The following is a 21,205-nucleotide window of genomic DNA, read 5'->3' as shown; positions in this document are numbered from 1 at the left end:
CTCCAGTGTCCCCTAGAGGATTCAGAGAAATGGATTTATCGGTAAGTACCAAAATCCTCTTTTCACAAGAGGCAAGTATAACCTTACAGGATGCCATTCAAAAACTGGTACAGACTCAAGTCATTGTTCCAGTTCCACCTCATCTCCAAAACAAGGGATATTATTCCAACTTGTTTGTGGTACCGAAATCGGACGGTTCGGTAAGGCTGATTTTGAATCTAAAATCGTTGAACCCGTGCTTACGAGTGTTCAAATTCAAGATGTAGTCTCTGAGAGCGGTGGTCTCAAGTCTGGAGGAGGGAGAATTTCCTAGTGTCTCTGGATATCAAGGAAGCGTACCTTCACATTCCGATCTGGCCGCCTCACCAGGCTTATCTACAGTTTGCACTGCAGGACTGTCACTACCAGTTCCAGGCTCTGCCTTTTGGTCTCTCCACGGCACCGAGGGTGTTCACCAAGGGGATGGCAGAGATTGTTTCTACTTCGCAAGCAGGGAGTGAACATACTTCCGTACCTGGACGATCTTTTGATAAAGGCTCCGTCCAGGGAGAGGTTGTTGAACAGCATTGGCCTCACAACCAAACTACTCCTGGATCACGGGTGGATTCTAAATCTTCCAAAATCTCACTTAGAGCAATCTTGGATGCTCCCATTTCTGGGAATGATACTGGACACAGTCGCAGAAAATTTTTCTTCATTTGGAAAAGGCATTGGTAATCCAGTCGATGGTTCAGGATGTCCTGAAGCAAACCCGGATATCGGTGCATCTATGCATTCGCCTTCTGGGAAAAATGGTGGCCTCTTACGAGGCACTTCAGTACAGAAGGTTTCATGCAAGACCCTTCCAGCTCGACCTGTTGGACAAATGGTCCGGATCACATGATCACATGCACCAAAGGCCAGAATCTCCCTTCTGTTGTGGCTACAGACTTCTCACCTAATTGAGGGCCGATGGTTCGGGGTTCAAATTTGGATTCTAACCATGGACGCAAGCTTCAGAGGTTGGGAAGCAGTCACCCAGGGTGTGCAGTTTCAGGGAAGTTGGTCAAGTCAGGAAGTCGTCCTACCAATCAACATTCTTTAACTCAGGGCTATATACAATGCCCTTCTGCAGGCCTCATATCTTCTTCAAGATCGGGCCATTCAGGTCCAGTCGGACAATGTGACAGCGGTAACGTACATAAACCGACAGGCCGGAACTAAAAGCAGAGCAGCAATGTCAGAGGTGTCAAGAATTCTCCTCTGGGAAGAAAAACACGCTGCTGCGTTCTTGGCGTTCTTCACTCCGGGAGTAGACAACTGGAAGCAGACTTCCTTAGCAGACACGACCTTCACCCGGGGGAGTGGGGCCTTCACCCGGAGGTGTTCAGGTGCTTGACACATCGATGGGGATGTCCACAAATCGACATGATGGCCTCTCGTCTCAACAAGAAGCTCAAGCGGTATTGTTCCAGGTTGACAGATCCACATGCAGTGGACGCTTTGATGACTCCATGGGTCTATCCTCCACTTCCTCTGATCCCAAGAATTCTGAAATGATAAAAAGGGAAGAGGTTCAAGCAATTCTCATTGCTCCGGACTGGCCAAGGAGGGCCTGGTACGCGGACCTTCTGGAGATGCTCTTCGATGATCCGTGTCCTCTACCTAAAAAAACAATAGATGTTGAATACGCCTTAGGCGCTACCACTTTCTGAGATAAAAGTCCCGTTGTATTCTTAGTCAAATAGTCCCAAAATTAAATCTTGTCTCACTTGCAATATTCCTTCTTCTGGATGTTGCTTCTTCTCCAATTTCGGGGTGCTTCAAAAATTCCCTTATAGGAGGATGTTGTTCATAAAAAGAAAAATGACGTATATAGTGTAGTATTTTGAACAAGAATGAATTTATTTGATTATAAAATATATGAAAGTAATCTTATTCAATTTTTAAAATATTCTTATTGAATTAAAAAGTAACAGCTTTACTTTATAAAAAATGGAACCGGGGGGGCGTGGCTTGTGCTCTGAATGGAAGGACGTGTCCCAGGGGAGCTCCTGCATAATATTGCCCTAATAACCCCCTATATGCCAGCCTATCCCCATACATACCACTCCCAGAGCACCCTATAGCTGCCCCTGCTGCTCTGCAGGTGCTGGAGGATCGCTGCGGAGCCGGGGTGCAGGTCTTCCCTGTACCTGCGGGTTGCGGCCTTCCCTCCACAGTGAAGCCGGGACCTAAATTTTGGGACCCCTGTCCGAGCTATTATAAGACCCGGGTGCCGCGCTTCGCTCAGCGGCCTGGATTCCCTGCACACCTACTTATAGAAGACTGCTGGGAGCCGCGGTGGTGTGCAGTGCCCCTGAAGCTGCGAGTCCTGGTTCTGGGCCGAGTCGCGGGGACCCGGTGGCGGCGGCCATCTTGGAGGAGGCAGCCTGTGTAATCAGGGAGCCGCGCTCGCGCGGGCGACCTCTGCTTCCTGCACTCCCCTGGCTGGCGGTGTCTGGCTGAAGACAGCGGGGGAGTCATCTAGTCCCTGCTGGGGCAACTCGCGGGCAGCGGCTGACGGGAGGAGAGGCAGACTGAAGACTGCTGTCGGTGGCCATATTGGAGGTGGCGGCTCATAAAGTCCGGGAGCCGAGCTCGTGCGAGCAGCATCTACCTCTTACACTCCCCCAACTAGCGGTATCTTGCTGGAGACAGCGAGGGGGACGTCTAACCCCTGCTGCTGTGAACTGCTGGCAGCCACAGCCGAGGGGAGAAACACACTGAGGACTGCTGACGGCGGCCATCTTGTAGGAGGCAGAGCAGGCTTCCCTGTGCTGGGCTATTCCTGCTGTGCTCAGAGGCCAGAAACACCACGGCCATCCCAGAAAACTTTTATTTAGTTATTAAAATTAGGCATATAGCCCTCCACAACTCCCTGTTTATAACTAATACACTGAGGATTCCTGTCACCTACATCTTCTATGTGCATACAGTGTACTCTGCTGGACCTGCTCCTCAGAGCCCTCTGCTGTTAGACTGTATATTGCATCTCCCTTACTCGCAGCACACTATGCGGAGTCTTTGAGCGCTCTCCTGCGGACCCCTTTCACAGCTTTAACAATTTATTGGGACCTAGGTCCTTCGAATGATGTGAACGCTCCACTGCCTGACTTCCCCCCTACCCAATTCAATTGATGAGTACGTAACGACCTGGCGGACTTTTATTGTAATCTGCCTTAAGCTGGCACTTCTATTTTACCTGATATTATGAGCAGAGCGACCACCCGAGCAAAAAAACCAGGAGCTTCACAAGATATTTCACAACACTTTTAGCGTCGGGAAAAGTCAGCTGAAATTTCATCTCCGTCTTCCCTACTGTCCACCCCTAACATGGATCCGAAGGATTCGCCCTCCACCAAAGAGGATATCCAATCTCTTCAGAATATGATATTGGACCTCAAAAATTCATTCACCACCGCTCTCCAGTCAGCGATTGGCGAACTGAGATCTGATATGGCGGCTTTGGACTCTCGCACTGCTTCACTGGAATCCCAGATGGAAAAACAGCAGGAATTCCGAAAACAAGTGGGGGAGGACATGAGTTATCTATCCGGCGAATTGGAATTCCTCAAAGATAAAGTTGAGGATAGCGAAAATCGCGAGAGGCGGAATTACTTACGCATTCGCAATGTCCCGGAATCCATATCGGCCTCCGAACTGGAACCGTACCTCAAACGATTATTTCTTTACTTGGTCCCATCGCTCTCGGAATCTGCCATCCTGATAGAGAGAGCTCACCGCGCCTTGAGGCCCAAGCCAAGAGACTCGGACCCTCCACGCGATGTTATCCTTCGGTTTTTGTCATTCAAGATTAAAAACAGTATCACCATGGCAAGTAGGAATTCAACTTCAATATTATTCGAAGACTCTCGGATCCAGATTTACCAAGATTTGTCGCCTGTGACTATTGCTAAACGGCGTGATCTACGCTCTGTCACCTCTGCCCTACGCGATAACGGCTATAAATATCGCTGGGGTTTTCCCTTTCGTCTGATTGTGGAAATAGATTGCAAAGTTCATATCATCCGCTCTCCTGAAGATGGTGACAGACTGCTTCGTAAACTGCAATTGTCACACGCCTCCGCTTCGAATCAAGCTGGACCCGCTGCTTCTCCCCAGATATGAAGCTCCTCATGTTTAAGTCTAAGTCTCGCTAGCCTATAGCTTGACTAAGCTTTGATTCTTATGCATGCTCAATTGTTGTTTTGACTCCATTTTAGATAAGTATCTCATATTTGATTATTCCTTTACTTCACTGCCAGAATGTTCTCTGGGGCCTATGTCCTTTTTGTGTTGCAGTGTTTTTATCTCGCGGTCCTGACCGGTGGCCTAGATGCATTGCCCTACAGCTCACGCTTTCAGATTGCTCCCTGCTCCCATACCCTGGGGCCTGTCTCTGGCTGCCGGTCAGCTCTGTGACTCTGCCGTTGATCTGCAATTATGACTGATTTACCACTGTTTATGTTTCGATATACTTATTGTTATGCTTATATTTCGTTCTGTTTTTATGTATCGAAATGTCCTGCCTCCGCTTTTGGTTTTTCTTCGGTACTCGATGGTCCATTTACTACGTTTACGTTCCGTTTTGGGTAGGGGGTGTCGGCGCTTTTGTTTGACACTTCCTCCCCCAATCTCTAGGGATTAGAGTTATATCCCCTAATATTGGGTTGATACCCTCTTCTGTTTCGTTGCATTTGTATCCCACCAGTGAGTTCTTTTTCTCATAGAGCTCAATCTTAGTAGTCAAGTGTCCTGCCTGTCGGATACTTTGTCTGTTTTTTTCTCTCCCCCCCTTTTCCTCTTTCTCTTCTTTTCGCACTGATTTTGGCAGAGTCCGGGGTCTCTTAGGTTTCCTGCAGATTACCCTCTTTTAATTTTCAATCATGCCACTAACATGTCTGTCCATTAATGTCAAGGGTCTTAACACCCCCCAGAAACGCTCTCACCTCCACAGGTCTCTCAAAACTTTAAAGGGTGACGTAATTTTCCTACAGGAAACACATTTGAAATCAGCATCCCATCCCTCGCTGACGTCTAAACTATTTCCCATGGCCTGGAACTCCAATAATACTGCAAAAAGGAACGGTGTAGCTATCTTAGTTAGGGGATCCATTCCTTTCCAGTTCTTGGATTGTAAATGCGACAATGACGGTCGTTATGTAATGATAAGAGGAAAAATAGGGCACGAGGAGGTTACACTGGCTAATCTTTACGCCCCGAATACGGCCCAATCTAAATTTTATCGCAAGTTCTTCCAGGACCTCTATTCATATAGACGAGGTAAGACACTCGTTGGTGGGGATTTCAATATGGCCCTCACGTATATGGATAAATCCGGCCCCTTGCGCAGAGGCCGAACCCCAAACTCTTCTGCATTACACAGGGGCATGGCCGAGGCTGGTCTGTTTGATGTCTGGAGATTTCTTAATCCAACCACTAGGGACTACACTTTTTACTCCTGCCCGCATGATGTGTATTCCCGTATTGATCTGTTTTTGAGCTGTGCGCCTCTCTCCCGGACGGCTCGTAATTCCTCGATAATCCCACTCACTTGGACTGACCATGCAGCCTTGCTTGCGACTACTGACATATTTGATAACCCTGACGGTAGACCGACATGGAGACTTAACGAAACCCTACTGAAAATCCCTCAGTTTCAGGACTTAATTAAAACTAAGCTTCAGGAATACTTTGATATCAATGTAGAAGGTGATTGCAGTGTAGCCACGATATGGGAGACTCATAAAGCGGTTATTAGAGGGTACATTATTCAATATGCGTCCTGCCGTAAAAGAAATCGGGAGACTCAAATTGCTTTATTAACTGACTCCATTGCAAAATTAGACCGGGAACACAAACACACACATTCTAAAAAAATACTAACCGAACTTTCTAAGGCTCGTAATGATCTCCAGACTCTTTTGGCGGAGAACGTTGAGCGCTCCCTTAGATGGGCTAACCAAACGTTTTACGACAAAAGCAACAAGGCCCACACTCTACTAGCTAATCGCTTACGCACCAAGAAAGCTAATCAAGCCATTCACACTATTAGGGAACCTTCAGGCAGTGTAACCTATGACCCCAAGAAAATTAACAATATCTTTTCTGATTATTATAGGGCACTCTACAATCTGGACCCCCCGGCCGATCCCTCGACGCATGCTTGTAAGGTCCAACAATACCTTGATTCATGCGCTCTCCCTCGGTTAGGCGAAGCAGCTAACTCTGCTCTTAATGCTGATATTTCTGCCGAAGAAATCGAGGCGGCATTAAAAACGCAGAAACCTTGGTCCGGACGGTTACCCAATGGTGTATTACAAAACTTTTGCCCCTCAACTTCTCCCCCACCTGGTCTATTTGTTTAATAAAATTTTGCAGGGCACCCCTTTTCACACTGATTCCACGACCTCCCGTATTATAGTTATCCCGAAACCCGGAAAGGACCCCTCGTATTGCTCAAATTATAGACCCATCTCTTTAATTAATACCGACCTCAAGCTTTTTGCTAAGATCTTGGCGTCTCGCCTGAATACTGTGCTGACGTCACTGATAGACCCTGATCAAGTAGGATTTATCCCCGGTCGTCAGGCCTCAGATAACACCAGACGTATAGTTAACTTGATTCACCACATAAACTCGTCTAAAACACCAGCGATTGCACTGGCGCTTGACGCCGAAAAGGCATTTGATCGCATCTCCTGGCCCTTTTTGTTTTCTACATTATCCACATTTGGCCTTCATGGTCACTTCGTCACTGCTGTGGCGGCCCTCTACTCTAACCCCTCGTCTACGGTCCTGACTAACGGTTTAAGCTCACCCCGGTTTAATTTAAGGAACGGCACTCGTCAAGGATGCCCTCTCTCGCCCCTGCTTTTTGCCCTGTGTATTGAACCTCTTGCAGCCCGTATTAGACTCAACATAGACATCGGGGGTGTTACTGTGGGGCAAGATTCATACAAAATATCGCTGTTTGCAGATGACGTACTCGTGACTCTCTCTAACCCCTTGATATCTCTTCCTAACCTACAGACTGAACTACTTTTATACGGATCCCTATCTGGCTATAAAATAAATCACACCAAATCAGAGGCCCTTGCGTTTAATCTTTCTTCTTATACTAATTTGACTTTGACCTCTACTTTTCCTTTTCTTTGGAGACCTACGTCTATCAAATACCTCGGCATTTATATTACTAAATCCTATACTAGCCTCTTTCAGGCTAACTATGTTCCTCTGATTAAAACGCTCACACAAGACTTAGATAAATGGGATCGATTGTATATCTCATGGATTGGAAGGATTAACGCCCTAAAAATGAACTTCCTCCCCCGTATCCTCTACCTGTTCCAAACTGTCCCGACACTGGTGCCCCGTATGACGTTGACCTCCCTGCAAACACTATGCCACAAATTTATTTGGGCTCACCGTAAACCTCGATTAAGGCGTACTATACTAACCAAAACTGCTACCTCAGGCGGTTTGGGTTATCCTAACCTCCAAGCTTATTTCAACGCATGTCAACTTAACCACATAGTGTCCTGGCATTCCCCCCAAGGGATTAGAAAATGGGTCGATATTGAGAACTCTATATTTCAAGGTATTCCCCTGGACTCCCTACTGTGGCTCCCCAAGTCCTGCAGACCAGCCTCGGCCTATTCTGTCCCCACGATCAAATTCACCCTCGGATTATGGGATAAACTTCGCATCACCTACAATCTCTCTTCATACCCATCACCTCTGGCACCTATCTGGGGTAACCCTGCCTTCCCCCCAGGCTGCGAACGACATATGGCGGGTCCATGGCAATCTCGGGGGGTTACGAGATTTATCCATGTTAAAGGCCGCTCTGCGCCGACCTCCTTTGGAGATCTTCAAGAACGCCTTGGTGTTCCATCCTCGTGTCACTACCATTCTATCCAAATTCTAAGCTTTCTTAAATCGCAACTTAAAGCTACTATTTTGAGACAGCCCACCTCCTTTGAGCGTATGTGTCTGTTTTCAATTGGCAGTAAGGGGAATATTTCGACAATTTATAACTCTATTTTAGCTCCAGAACCTCCTCCTCGTGAACCCCATGAATTAGCCTGGGAATCAGACCTCTCTCATCCTTTAGAAGACGATCAATGGGACGAAATTAGACTGCGCACTGCTAGGGCTTCCCTTAGTGTGGCACTTAAGGAGACATGTTATAAAGTTTATACACGATGGTATTTAGTTCCCTCCAGACTCCACTACATTTTCCCCACGACCTCGAATCAATGCTGGAGACTTTGTGGAGAGGAGGGCACCTTTTTCCACACATGGTGGACCTGTCCCTTTATTCGCCCCTTCTGGGATACAGTTGGGGTACTCATAAATCAGGCTTGCGAGCATGACATTGATCTCTCTCCTGAAATTGCTCTACTTCATGCCCCCATACTGACAATACCTAAAATACAAGATAAGCTTATTATGCAATTCTGCATGGCGGCTAAATCACTGATTGCTAAATGCTGGAAGGACCAAAAACCACCCTCCAAATCATCACTTGTGACTAAGATTAATTATATTGCTAATATGGAATATATTACTAGTCTGCGGAATAATACGGTAGCCCAATTCCATAACATTTGGTCCCCGTGGTACCTTGCACGCTCTTTACTCTTACCCGGACTCTGCTAGAACCCTTGCTGAGGCTCCCAACCAATCTCCCGATTCCTACTCTGTAACTTTCTCATCTTCCAACCCTTTTCTTTTTCTTCCCTTCTCCTTTTTATTATTACCAATTTCTCTCTCGGTTTTGATATAGACTATATACTTTAATGGAAAAACAAAATGAGACTGATCATCCAATTATGTGAATCTACACAGGTTATATGCTGGTATACTCTGATAGGCTTTACTTTTATGGAACTATGTATATAATTTTACTTATATTTGACAGTTTCTTTATGTCACTACTCTATGCTGCTATATATGCAAGATTTTTGTTTGCCAGTTCGTAACTTTGACCTGTACCTGAATGTGTACTACATGACAATAGCTGTTGATCACTCTCAATAAAAATCCTAACTTATAAAAAAAAAAAAAATGGAACCGTACCGTGTCGAGCTCCCAGATGGAGCAATGAAAAGAGTGAAAATGGAAGGTTCCGGAATTCCTCCCTCCTCCCTTCACGCAAACCGCTGGCTGCTGGACCTGGCAAGGTTCTCCTGTTTTTCTAAAATGCAGGTAAATGGATCTCTGAATGCCGCCAACGCGTTTCGAGTTGTCCTTAACTCTTCCTCAGGGCAGAATGATCCATACCTGCATGAGTTCCCCTTTTATACTAACATTAACCCGGAAGTGAAATCTCACTTCCTGTTGGTTAATACTGAACAATTGTTTTAAAATTTCCTTTCTTTTAACATAACTTAATCCTGCATATTTACAGAAAATCAAAACTGGTACTGTAATCATAAAATGGTTTAAAACAAGAATATCCATGACATCACATTTATAAAATACTTCCTGTGTGTTATAAATCCCACTATATAGATTATATTATCTTTACTGTAAAGTGAATGCAGTTAAACAATTTTTAGGAATTCAACATGTAAAAATTAATTGGAAGGATAGGGATTCGGACAGTTTATTGGCGAAGGCCGAAATGAAATGGATCTTCAATCTAAAAACAATTGCCCCTGAAGGACTTAACAAAGAATTCGAAATAAAATGGTTCCTTTAATATAATAATTCATGACTCAGGCACCTCAGAGTAAATATAACTTTTATAATAAATTTTAACTTGGAGGTTGTTTCTTATTGCTAATAGTCTGATAGGTTCATTGTATTTATACTCCAATTATGTATCTGTATGTATTTGTACTTATATATTTTTATTGACCGCTGTATCAGGAAATAGGAACCCATTTTATGTACCTAGATAACATATATATATGTGATGCACAAAGGAACAGAATGGATCACGCCGCTCCCGGGGGTTCCGTGTGCGTCTCCGACGGTGGAACGCAAGGTACTTCCGGGCGCGGCCGCAAATGGAACGCATGGCGCCGCCCCCGGAAGTGCTTCTCTGGCGGTGGAACGCAGGGCACTTCCGGGAACGGCCGTGAGTAGAACGCATAGCGTTCTAAATATAAATACATAAAATAAACGAATTGCCCTCTATTTTTCTATGAATATGCAGCCGATGGGCACAACATCTAAACAGTGACAATGAAATAATGAAATAACTGGTTTGTGGATAATATAATCTATATAGTGGGATTTATAAAACACATGAAGTATTTTATAAATGTGATGTCATGGATATTCTTGTTTTATACCATTTTATGATTACAGTACCAGTTTTGATTTTCTGTAAATATGCAGGATTAAGTTATGTTAAAAGAAAGGAAATTTTAAAACAATTGTTCAGTATTAACCAACAGGAAGTGAGATTTCACTTCCGGGTTAATGTGAGTATAAAAGGGGAACTCATGCAGGTATGGATCATTCTGCCCTGAGGAAGAGTTAAGGACAACTCGAAACGCGTTGGCGGCATTCAGAGATCCATTTACCTGCATTTTAGAAAAACAGGAGAACCTTGCCAGGTCCAGCAGCCAGCGGTTTGCGTGAAGGGAGGAGGGAGGAATTCCGGAACCTTCCATTTTCACTCTTTTCATTGCTCCATGCTGGGAGCTCGACACGGTACGGTTCCATTTTTTATAAAGTAAAGCTGTTACTTTTTAATTCAATAAGAATATTTTAAAAATTGAATAAGATTACTTTCATATATTTTATAATCAAATAAATTCATTCTTGTTCAAAATACTACACTATATACGTCATTTTTCTTTTTATGAACAACATCCTCCTATAAGGGAATTTTTGAAGCACCCCGAAATTGGAGAAGAAGCAACATCCAGAAGAAGGAATATTGCAAGTGAGACACAAGATTTAATTTTGGGACTATTTGACTAAGAATACAACGGGACTTTTATCTCAGAAAGTGGTAGCGCCTAAGGCGTATTCAACATCTATTGTTTTTTATTAGCTTCTTTGGTGATTGGGAGTCACCTGAATACGTCTGGCCTGCTTTATTTCCACTCAGCGCTATTTTCTGTTTCCGCCTATATATATTTTCCGTGTCCTCTACCTCTTCGCAAGGATCTTCTGCAACAGGGCCTATTTGTCTATCAAGACTTACCACGGCTACGTTTGACGGCATGGAAGTTGAACGGTGGATTCTAGCCAGGAGAGGCATCCCTGAAAAGGTCATCCCAACTATGATCCAAGCCAGGTAGGGGTTAACGTCTAAACATTACCACCATATTTAGAAGAAATACGTCTCTTGGTGTGAGAGCAGAAAATATTCTGCTGTGAAATTTCATCTGGGACGTGTCCTGCTTTTTTGTGCAGTCGCCTGTGGATGTGGGCCTACGTTTGGGCTCCATAAAAGTCCAGATTTCGGCCTTATCCATTTTCTTTCAGAAACAATTGGCTTCTCTTCCTGAGGTCCAGACGTTTTTGAAAGGTGTTCTGCACATCCAACCGCCCTTTGTGCCTCCCACGGCACCTTGGGATGTCAATTTGGTGCTGCAGTTCCTCCAATCGGACTGGTTTGAACCGTTACAGGAGGTAGATGTTAAATATCTTACGTGGAAGACCATCACACTGTTGGCTTTGGCTTTAGCTAGACGTGTGTTGGAACTGGCGGCGTTGTCTTACAAGATCCCTTAGTTAATTTTCCACGAGGACAGAGCTGAACTCGGGACTCGTCAGCAATTTCTTCCTAAGGTGGTGTCTGCGTTTCACATCAACCAACCTATTGTGGTTATGGTTGTTACCGACACCTCTATTACTTCCAAGTCTTTGGATGTTGTGAGGGCTTTGAAGGTGTATGTGAAGAGAACAGCTTGTCACAGGAAATCGGACTCGCTGTGTGTTCTTTATGATCCAATAAGATTGGGTGTCCTGCTTCAAAGCAGTCAATTGCGTGCTGGATCAGGCGCACGATCCAGCATGCTTATTCCACGACAGGATTGCCGGTTCCTAGATCTGTACAGGACCACTTCACTAGGTCGGTGGGTTCTTCTTGGGCGGCTGCCTGCTGTGCCTCCGCCTTACAGCTCTGCTGAGCAGCTACTTGGTCAGGTTCGAACACGTTTGCAAAGTTCTACAAGTTCGATACTTTGGCCTCTGAGGACCTTCAGTTTGGTCAATCAGTTCCGCAGGAACCTCAGCACTCTCCCACCCGGTTTGGGAGCTTTGGTACTTCCCCATGGTACTAAATGGATCCCCAGTATCCTCTAGGACGTAAGAGAAAATAGGATTTTAATTACCTACCGGTAAATCCTTTTCTCGTAGTCCGTAGAGGATACTGAGCGCCCGCCCGGTGCTTCGTTCTTCCTGCACTGTTACTTGGTTAAATATTGTTGTTTGGTTCAGCTGTTGCTGTTTTTGTTTCAAGTTTGGTTAGCTTAGCTTTCCTCTTGTTTCTGTGTGCTGGTTTGGAATCTCACCACTTTCCTTATATATCCTTCTCTCAAAGTATGTTCGTCTCCTCGGACACAGTTTCCTAGACTGAGTTTGGTAGGAGGGGCATAGAGGGAGGCCCACACTCTCAAACTCTAAAAGTGCCAGTGGCTCCTAATGGACCCGTCTATACCCCATGGTTCTAATGTGGACCCCAGCATCCTCTAAAACGTAAAAGAAAAGGATTTACCGGTAGGTAATTATAATCCTATTTTTACCACCAGATTAACAATAGATGTGGCTTGAATTCTCGCAATGAAGTGTGATTAACATATTTTCTAGAACATTTGAGTATTGTAGAATAACAATGCGTCACTTGTTTTATAAATTATGCATCTGCAGTACAACAGAGAGAGAGAAGATTGGCATCCCAACAGCAGCTGAGCCAGCTGGAGGCCTCACATTATCTCCCACTGTTGTAATCTACATGGTGGATCCTTTTACGTATACAGATGAAGAGTCTCACACAGGGAATTTCTGGCTTCTTGGACTAATACGGTGTTTTACAGACATACTGGAGATCCTGCCAGAACAACTTCGAGCTGCATGCATCCTGCAGGTACATATTTTGTTTTTATACAGTAATTTTTTTGTTTTTTAATGCTTATTGCATTAATGTTTTAATGGAAGAAAGATTGAATCATGTATTAGAAACCTTGATCAACCAACCAACCATGTTTTATTGCTTCCTAACATTAGAAACATAGAATTTGACAGCAGATAAGAACCACTTGGCCCATCTAGTCTGGCCCCCTTTTTTTTTTTTACATTATTTTTTTTTTTTTTTACATTTTTTTTTTTTTTTTTTTACATTTTTTTTTTTCTCTAACCTTGTTTGATTCTTATTTCTTTGTAAGGGTGTCCTTATGTCTATCCCATGCATGGTTAAATTGCTCTACTGTCTTAGCCTCTACCACCTCTGATGGGAGGCCATTCCTCATATCCACTACCCTTTCTGTGAAGTAATTTTTCCTCAAATTTCCCCTGAACCTCCCCCCTCCAGTCTCAGTGTACACATGTCCTCATGTCCTATTGCTTCTCTTCATTTGGAGAATGTTTCCCTCCTGGACTTTGTTAAAACCCTTGCTATATTTGAAAGTTTCTATCATGTCTCCCATTTTCCTTCTCTGCTCCAAACTATACATATTGAGATTTCTTATTAACATTAATAATGTTATTATGCTTTGATATGATTTATTTTACATCTTTCAATAAAACCAAATTTTTACAGCTTATTATTCTTATTACATTTGAATATATGAAGACAGACTAAACTTATTAATACATACAAAGTACACTCAGATGAAATTGAAAATAAGAACAACAAGTTAATGTTAAACATTAGTCCTACTTTTTATAATTAAATAAATCTGAATAGTAATACAAAATGGAAAATGCAAAAAAACACTTCATAGAAACGAGTAAAGTATCGGCACTGGGCATGCCACTGGCATTAAACATTTTCAATAAAAACACAGTTTTGTTAGTTTACGGCCCTTATCATTATTATTATTATTATTATTTTCCTTTTTTTTTTTTTTTTTTTTTTTAGAAATCATGGCGCAGTGGCAGTAGTTACAGCATAATAAAAAACCCAGAGTGTTTAAAAAACAAAAAAAATAAAAACATTTGGTCTAAACTAAGGTGGTTTAAACCAGCCAACCCTCGGTAGCCACAAAAAGACTGCATAAATACGAATCCAAAATCTGGTGTACAAAAATCAAGACAATCATCTTTAAAAAAAATAGAAAGCCAGGATTCCTAGAAATGAGCACATTTATGTTCCTAATCAAAATATAGTCCAATTAGTTTTAATCTGTCATACAGGAGGAACACAGGATATAGGGTGAGCTGGAGGAGTCTGGACAGCAAAGAGTTAATGTTTGTAGCGGCAGCTGTATAGGCTCCTCTCCCCTATATCCCACGTCTGCTGGCTGCAGCAAGTTTTTTTTCTGTGGTGTCCAGGAGCTTTGCACTTTTTGTGTGCATTTAATGCAACAATTTTTTTTTTCTATTACTCCACTTTACTGGGCAGCTGGCGATAGTCTCTCGCTGGCTGCTCCATCAGGACTCTGTTCCTGTGGCTAAATGACACTGGCTGGACCCCAGATTCGCAGTATGCACAGCCGTGACAAAACAGTGGGGTCAGCTAAGCGCTGGAGAGTGTGTGTGTGTGGGGGGGGGGGGGGGAATGTCTCACAGAGGCGATTCCTAGCAGCGGGTTAGGCACCAGCTGGGCCGGCGCAGTATATGCACGGTTGTCTCTACACAGATACTGGACATCCAGTGACATTTCATGGAAATACGGCGCTGAGATTTTGGTGGCATGTTCCATTCTCCCCAAACCTTTTGCCCCCTGTCCCAAGCTGCATGCAAAAGGATCCCTCTCTCCTACTCGGAGCCACAGAGCAGCCATCGTACTCTGCATGATCGCAACTGCTTCAGAGAGGGACACTTCTCCTGCCTTCCCCATACATTACACCACCAGTTGCCAGGTTGTTTCCCCTTCCTATCTCACCTGTTGGTGATGATAAATTAGAGCACATAGAATGGACTGTGTGAACGGGGTAGGAAGGAATGTACTGAAAACTAACATGGTTATTCACGAAACCTGTGCAAGTAAATACTCCAATTACAGCATAAATGTAATGAGAAAAACAAAGTTAACTAGAACTACTAAACTAGTTTCTTGATGCCAATTAGCTGCTTCTAAGCCTTCTGCGGGTTCTACTGCCGGTGCAGTTCCTTCTTCGGCCCTAATCATCTCTGTAGCATTTCTGTCCACTCCAGTAGAGAACCCCCTTGGGTTCACAGATTTTCGCAATCAGTGCATAGTCTTGTTCAGGTTTCCAACTACCTTCAACAGATTTTGGACCCTTCAGCTACCCTGAGACCATCCAGGCGTCAAAGTACTACTCCGTCAGATTTTCATGTGTCATCTGATTATGGCAAGGCGTTTCCACAGAATTCGCATCTAGATTTGTCCACTCTTTAAGGTGACGTTCAGCCTAACCCTGTTAACGTGGAGGCATTGACCGCAGCGGTCAAATATGCTTTATTTATTAAGGATTCGGATTCTACGCTGTCTCAGGAGGCGCTATTACAGCGAAAGAAAGAAGAGTTGATTTTCTTTCCACCTATCAGCTGGAAGACTTGAGCTCTCCCTAATGTTTCCTTATCAAACGTTATCAAAATATATTCTGAACATTTATCCTCACACTTCAACTGAAGGAGCTAATCAGGAAACTCCTCCTCCTGTGGATGCACACGTTGTGAGACTAGTGATATCTGCTGCTCTCCCAATCCCTAACATGAACTCCTTTAAGGACTCTATGAATTGGAAGCTTGAAAATGTTCTTAAATCCATATTTTCCAATGCTGATGCGACCTTGCGCCCATCTATCACTGCCGCCTGAGTGTCTAAAGTTCTGGAGCGGTGGGTAGATTCCCTGGCGGAAGGCCTCTGGAACCTCTTGCTCGGAATTATTCTCCATAATTGACAACATGCAAAAAGCCACTTCCTATCTTGGACAGGCAGTGTGCTCTAAAAAAAAAAAAAAAAAGTCCCTTTCGGCTGTGACAAGCTCTGTTGCGTGCTGATTCATGAGTGCAAAAAAGGCTCTGGAATCCCTTCCGTTTATATTCTGTGTGGTTAATGTACGGACAGGTCTGAAGGTGCCTTGTCGAGACCCATTAAGGCCTGGTCAGGTCATAGTCAGCCGCCCAAGCTAGCTGATGACGACGCCCACTTCTGCTGCTCTTCGAGGTTTGGCTCTGCACAACTTCTCTCTCCTGGATAAGAGCCATTGGGGCCTGGAGGTACGCTTTGTATTTCAAAGAAATTCCTCTGAACCAGTTTTTCACAGCGAGCTTGCCAGTTAACCTTGCTAGAGCAGACGCTTTACAGGAGTCAACCAGGTCTCTTCTGGACTCTGCAGTAATCGTTCTAGTCCTCCGCACTAAGGGGGTGATTCAGAATTGATCGTAGATGTGCTAAATTTAGCACATCTACGATCCGCTTCACAGGCATGCGGGGGGACGCCAAGCACAGGGCTTGTCCACCCCGCATGTCTGGCTCTGCCCCACCGCACAGATACAAAAGCATCGCACAGCGGTGATGCTTTTGTACCTAACTAGTAGCTCCCTACCAGCGCAGCTCCTGCGCGCTGGCAGGGACCTTCTCGCCGCATCCTGGGTCGCAGCGGCTGCGTGTGAGTTCACGCAGCCACCGTGGCCCGACGCCGCTGCAGCGATGCAGTCTGAATTACCACCTAAGTGAGGGACTGGCTTTTACACCCACCTTTTTTTCGTTCAAAAGCTGGACGGATCATTCTGCCTTTTCTCAATCTAAAATTCTCAATGTCTTTCTCAGGGTTCCGCAGTTCAGGATGGAATCCCTCAGATCTCATTCAGGCCTTGTAGCTGGGGGAATATCATGGTGTCCCTGGATATCGAGGATGCCTATTTACATGTTCCCATTCGGAAAAGACTTCAAACCGTTTCTTCTTTTTTGCTATCCTCAGACTATTTTCCAGTTTTCATTTTGGTCAATTCTGCAGATGCATCGAGTGTCGACCTCCTGCTTTTGGTCCTTTTTTAATGCAAACATTATCTTTTACTATCAGTGCTGAAATTTTGTCAGTCCGTTCTTTCCTTTTTCTGGCTCCGTGGCACTTACTAATGGTACTCTAGGCCCTTCATTCTCATCCCTTCAAACCTCTGGACTCCCATGGACCTTTGCTGACTCACATGAAAAACTATTTTCCTGTTGGCTATGGCTTCAGCCTAACGAGTTTCGGATTTGAGTGCTTTGTCTCCTAAATCCCCCATTCTCATTTTCTATCCTGACTTGCCTATCTTTCGCTCCAGACTTGGTTAGGTGCCGAAGGAGATTGTGGTTCCCTCTCTTACAGTTTCAAAAACTTCTGAATCTCAACCTGCCCTGGCTATTTAAGACATTGTGCAGGCTCTCCGCATCTATGTGGTTTGCACCCATTCCTCCCAGTTGGTGGGGACTTCATGGGTGGCTAGGCATGGTGCTTCTGCAGAACAACTGCTGGCTTAATATGTGGTCCTCTGCTCGTACCTTTATTTGGTTCTACCAGTTTGTCGCCGTCACCTCTAGAGATGCTAGTTTAGGGTGAAGGGTTCACAGCCCAGCACAGGAGCGTTCCCTCCCTTAGTGGGACAGCTTTGGTACATCCCATGGTACTATTGTCACCCATGGATGACATAGGATCGCATGGTGCGCACGCTCCCGTGAATTTTACGCGAGAGTGAGTAATCGCACCTGCGACCGGTTCGCAGGTAAGATTAAGGATGACATATCTGTACATACAGTACATGATTCTTAAACTTCTACTTTTAAACCATACCTACTCAGTTTTTTTTTCACCCCATAAACCTCTTCAATCAGGTGTAGCTAGATACTTGTGGACCCCATAACTTCTAGAGACAACTCTCTCGACAGTGCTCCTGGGCAAACCTGATGCTGCCCAAGGGGCGTGCTCACTGCCACTAATTATTTCAATTTTTTTTTTTTAATTTACGAAATTCACACAAGTATTGGTCCTTCTGTATCACTAGGCAGTGACTAAAAGCGCGACTCGCCTTCAGTTACTTATCTGACATCCACAGTCCCTCATTGCTGTGCTAGGGAATGCTGGGAGGTATGACATTGCCTGTCCCAGCAGGCAGGGAGCCTGTTCTGCAGCGCTTGCTTTGTGTGAGGTGTGACGTGACCATGTCTTCCAACAGCCATGGTGTTGACAGATACTACAATGGTAGGGGGGAGCAGTGTGCAATGGAGGTTACTCCACACAGCAGATGCCTTAACCAGGTGAAGTTTTATTAACCAGTTAGAAACAGAACCAGGTTAACACAGGGTTAATAGCAGGTACAGGTTAGCTGGATTGTCCAGTTGCAGCCAGGAGGGTTTCATGGGCATTGTGATGCATGGGTAAGCACACTCTACTGCTTACATGCAGTGGTAGCAGCAAGTTATATTAATATGTTGTATGATGGTGGAACAGTGGAATATGGAGTCTCATGGGACACAGGCATGTCCGATGCTGCGGACAGAGGGCCTAATTCAGCATGGATCGCAGATGTGCGAAAAATAGCACATTTATGACCCATTACGCTGACATATGACGGGCCACCCAGCGCGGGGCAAGTCGGCACCGCATGCCTGGTCCTCAAACCCCAAACTGCAGGAATGCGAAAGCATTGCACAATGACTATGCTTTTGCATGTTTAGGGTGGCCCTTTGCCTACGCAGCTTAGCTGCTAAGGCAGACGGCAACCTGACATCTTTTGGGTCGCAGCGGCTGCACAAACTGTCCAGACGCTCCTAAAAGGCAGCCGCGATTCGCCCCCCCCCCCCCCCCCCCCCCCCACACACACCCCCGTGAACTCCTCTGTTTTTGCACAGACGGCATCAGCCTGCGATTCATTCTGAATTGGGTCCAGAGAGTAGAAGAACTTGTAAGGTATGGTGGGAAGTGGCTTTGCGTATGCGAAGAAGGCGCAGGTTGGAGGTCACGCTTCCAGCTACAGCTGCTTCAGGTACTAGTGCCCAACAACTGCGGTGGTAGTCAGAGGCAGTGGAGAGTGCTCCTCTGGCTTTGACACAGGAAACACTGTTCTTCAGTGTGAGGTAGAGCGTGTTTTGCAGGGAGACAAATTGGACTTCAGAATCAGGGCAACACTGCAAAAATTCAGACAAGAAATAACTTGCCTAAAAAAAACACTTTAGTTCTAGAAACTGCTGCTAGGTGAGGGCAGGGAAGGATGACGTCCTTTCACAATTGGCAAAATGACATCATTAAGCCCCACTCCTCTCAGCAAATACATACAGGCAGTTGTAAAGTGTCAGAGAATAAAAATGCCACTCCTGTTACACAGAGATTCAGGAGTTCCAATATTTGGATTAGAGGTGTCCCCTCTTTCAAATGATGTGGCCCCTAAGAAATTATTCTCTAAGGATCATATATGATCAACATCCACTTGTGCACAAACTTTGGCACGGATATTTGCATGTTGCTTTACTCCATACTCACTAATACGTGATCCCCTGAACTGGGACAGCTGGAGGGACCGCAGTCATATTCTAAGGGGATTTTCATTTCCCAATTGGTCCTGCAAGGTTGACACCTGTGCTAATAGAAATATGATTGTGATACTTAAAGTAATGGCTCTGTTGGTCCCCTCTTTTGACGTTTTACGGGCTTTTCAGACTTTTCTGAATATTGAATTGTATATGCTTTAAATGGCAATCCTATTTTATTGTATATTTTTCTCTGAACATTTTTACACTGCATATTGTATTATTATTGAGTATATTGTGTGTACAATTAATAATTTGTTATAATTATCCCACTGAATTATTTATAATATTAATACAGTAAATTGTAAGCGCAGGTTATTGTTTTTCTTGTCTGTTATGCTGGGTACACACCTGGCCGACGGATTGGCCTTTTGGTCCATCTGCCAATTAGTAAGTGCATACGTGCTAACCAATCGTCCACACAACTGGGCGGGCATTTAAATGTGTCCGCCCAGTAAGTAGAGGTGTCTGTTACCGGCAAGAGCTGCAGCAAGTTGACTGGCCATACACACGTCCAGATGCACCGATGTATAGTGGCCATCAGCCGTGCTGCAGGGCCAACGCGATATGTCTGTGAACGACATCGTGAGCATGTTCAAAACGCTGGGAAAATGGCCACCACGTAATTTTTTTAAGGTATCTGTGCTCTGTTTCTGACGGGGACAGATTAAATGGGAAGGATTAAATGGGTGCGGTATGGACCCCCCTTGGACCCAGGGGCTGTGTGCACAGTTCACACTGCACCCATTATAGGTATGTTGGTGGCTCAGTGTTTAGCCAGCTTAACACTCCACAGCTGCTGTTCACTGAATAATTTCAATGTAGTTTATTTTATTTAAGAAGTTTATTTTAAAATAATGATTTTTGTTTTTGCATATCTAAAAAATAGGATTCCCTGTATTTGGGGAAGACCTGTCTCCAGTTGAAATTTGTCTAGCTGCAGTATAATGGCGCACCTCTACTTCTGCTGATGTGTTTCAAATAGTCTTTTATCAAAGCAGGAGATCATCATCTGAAATGTCCACATTGTAACCTCTCAGCCTGTTGTGAATACTCTTTTACAATGTTATCTTCTATGAAGTTTACTAAGAAGTGGCATCTAAAATAGTATCCTAAGCAAAACTAACACACACACACACACACACACACACACACACACACACACACACACACACACACACACACACACACACACACACACTCTGAATAGCATCTTACGTAGTGCAGATTACAAATATTGTTGGTTGGTATTTGTTTGGTTTTTAAGTCTATTGTCTTGATTGTGGGCTCTTCATTAATATATATTTATTTTTAGGTGGTCCCATGCCGGTATCTACTGCAGACGGTGAATGATGAAACAGTCTCCTATATACAGCACTTAAAATCTCTAGCTTTCTCTATATACTGCCAGTGCCAACGGCCAGTAGCCTCACAAATACCTATTAAGCCTCTCACTGGCTTTGGCCCAGCAGCAGCTTTTAATGCGATACTGAGGAACTCAGAAGTAAGTTGGCAACAAACTGGAAATGCCCTGTTCATATTTTATAGAATAAATACATAAATAATAAAATAACAAAT

The 21,205-nt window shown here is 44.4% G+C and overlaps 1 protein-coding gene across 2 annotated transcripts in view; it reads left to right on the top strand.

The window, feature by feature from the left end:
- Positions 1 to 21,205, top strand: part of MED13L (mediator complex subunit 13L) — a 467,040-nt gene that overhangs the window by 380,162 nt on the left and 65,673 nt on the right. For both annotated transcript variants that reach the window (XM_063913297.1, XM_063913296.1), the window contains exons 22-23: positions 12,862 to 13,078; positions 20,943 to 21,131. In XM_063913297.1, the coding sequence (XP_063769367.1) occupies positions 12,862 to 13,078; positions 20,943 to 21,131 (406 nt within the window). The remainder of the gene's footprint in view (positions 1 to 12,861; positions 13,079 to 20,942; positions 21,132 to 21,205) is intronic.

This window comes from Pseudophryne corroboree, chromosome 1 (assembly GCF_028390025.1).
Source record: "Pseudophryne corroboree isolate aPseCor3 chromosome 1, aPseCor3.hap2, whole genome shotgun sequence".
In the NCBI taxonomy this organism is placed as follows: Eukaryota; Metazoa; Chordata; class Amphibia; order Anura; family Myobatrachidae; genus Pseudophryne; species Pseudophryne corroboree.
This window is presented reverse-complemented; position numbering and strand designations above follow the sequence as displayed.